A 2,300-nucleotide genomic window follows, 5' to 3' on the forward strand; every position below is an offset into this window, starting at 1 on the left:
AGAACTCGGCCACGTGCTTCTTGAGGATGTTGCCGGCGCCGGTCATCATGCGGGTGGCCTGGATGCGGTAGAAAGCCCGGCTCTTCTGCTGGTGGAGCAGGGCGTAGTAGTTGGCCATCTCCACCAGCTGCTCCAGCTCCTTCTCGGGGTGCTTCTGCTTGAGGTCCTTCAAGATCTGGATGACTTCCCGGCGGCTCTCGTCCAGCTCCTTCTCCTCCGGCGTGGGGGCGGGCAGGGCGGGTGACGCGGTGACGCCGCTGCCTTCGGCCTCGCGGCGTTCGGGGACCGGGAAGCCGCCGTCCATCTCGATGCCCTTGGGGAGCTCGCCCTCCGTGCCGATGATGATGCCGCTGCGGGGGGTCGGCGCGGTAGCGCTTGTAGACGTACTTGTAGAAGAGGAGCCGCTTGTCGGCGGCCCAGGCGAAGACCACGCAGACGGGGAAGAAGATGAGGGTGAGGAGGGCTTCCCAGACCTGCACCACCCCGGGGGAGATGACGGCCAGGATCAGGTAGAGCCAGATGTAGGCGAAGATGCTCCAGGAGGCCGTGACGAAGAAGACCCTCAGGTGCTTGATCTTGCGGCTCTCGCCGCTGGGATGACGTAGACGCAGACGGCGATGACCACGAACATGTTGAAGGCCGCGCTACCCACGATGGTGCCGGGCCCCAGCTCGCCCGCTTGGAAGTTGTGGCCGCAGACCTCGATGACGGAGAGGAGGATCTCGGGGGCCGAGGAGCCCAGCGCCATCAGGGTGAGGTTGGAGACCGTCTCGTTCCAGATGCGGACGGTGCCGATGCTGGTCTCCCCGTTGGCCTTGGTGATGGTGATCTCCTTCTCCTTGGAGGTGATGACCTCGATGGAGGCCATGAAGCGGTCGGCGATGATGGAGACGCCCAGGAACATGTACATCATGGCCACGAAGTAGACGATGGCGCGGGCCGCCTTGTCGCCGAAGGAGGGGTTGTCGGGCTGCCAGACGGGCAGCAGGACGCCGGGCTGGCAGCGGTTGGAGCCCTGGCACGTCCGTTGGCCTCGGCCGCCGGCTCGGGGGGCGCAGGGCTCGGCCAGCAGCAGCGCGGCCACCAGCGCCGCCCGCCGCGCTGCCATCCCGCCGGCTCCCACCTGCGGGCGAGAGCGGGCTCAGCGCCGGGCCGGGGGAATCCTCGTTAACGGCGGCGGGGGGGCTCGTTAGCGCCGGCGAGGCGGGAAGCGCCGGCGACCCCCCTCTGCCGCCCCGGCCCCGGCTCCACACCGAAGCGCCTCTGGGGAGCGCGGACGCGGGGCCGGGGACCGCGGCCATGGGGCCGGCGACCGCGGCCGTGGGGCGACGCTCCACCGTGGGGCTGGGGACGGCCGCGCCCCGGCAGAGCGGGCGAGGGCCGGCGGCCGCCCGCGGCACGGGGGTTTGTGGGGTGCGTGGGCGCTCCCAGGCTCCACCCTGGCAACCGCGTTGTTCCCATGGCAACAGAGGATGGGAACGGCTATAAAAAGGGTGATGGAGAGGGAACGGGGACCCGAAACCGCCCGGGAGGGGCTCGGGCCTGGCCCGGCCGCCCCCTCGGTGCCTCCCGCCAGCCCCACGGCGTCGCTGCCCCCCGCCCCACGGGCAAACCGCGGCGATGGGGCTGTGGGGCACCAGCTCGCCCCGGGCCGGCAGCGCCGGCGGCGCCGGATGGGCGCAGACGTGCAGCAGCAGAGCTGAGCCGGGCTCGGTGCGCTGCCCCGCTGCGCTGCCCCACTGCGCCGGCCCCACTGCGCCGGCCCATTGCACCGGCCCCGTTGCACTGGCCCCATTGCACAAGCCCCATTGTGCTGCCCCACTCTATGGCCCTGTTGCACCGGTCCCATTGCACCAGCCCCATTGCACCAGCCCCGTTGCACCGGCCCCATTGCACCGGCCCCATTGCACAGCCCCATTGTGCTGCCCCACTCTATGGCCCTGTTGCACTGGCCCCATTGCACCAGCCCCATTGCACCGGCCCCGTTGCACCGGCCCCATTGCACCGGCCCCGTTGCACCGGCCTCGTTGCACAGCCCCATTGCACTGGCCCCGTTGCACAGCCCCATTGTGCTGCCCCACTCTATGGCCCTGTTGCACTGGCCCCATTGCACCAGCCCCATTGCACCAGCCCCATTGCACCGGCCCTGTTGCACCAGCCCCATTGCACCGGGCCCGTTGCACCAGCCCCCACTGTGCTGCCCCACTCTACGGCCCCGTTGCACCGGCCCCATTGCACCAGCCCCATTGCACCAGCCCCGTTGCACCAGCCCCATTGCACCAGCCCCGTTGCACCAGCCC

At 70.3% G+C, this 2,300-nt stretch overlaps 1 protein-coding gene across 1 annotated transcript; it reads right to left on the reverse strand.

Annotated features, from left to right (window-relative positions):
- Positions 1-4: 4 nt before the first annotated feature.
- Positions 5-1,108, reverse strand: SLC8A2 (solute carrier family 8 member A2; the record flags this gene model as incomplete). Its single annotated transcript, XM_075725451.1, is given in 3 exon segments — positions 5-358; positions 360-598; positions 601-1,108. Coding segments are annotated over 3 exon segments (1,101 nt in total), but the record flags the coding sequence as incomplete, so codon positions are not given.
- Between the last annotated feature and the right edge of the window lie 1,192 nt (positions 1,109-2,300).

The sequence above is a fragment of the Pelecanus crispus genome, chromosome 30 (assembly GCF_030463565.1).
Source record: "Pelecanus crispus isolate bPelCri1 chromosome 30, bPelCri1.pri, whole genome shotgun sequence".
NCBI lineage: Eukaryota > Metazoa > Chordata > Aves > Pelecaniformes > Pelecanidae > Pelecanus > Pelecanus crispus.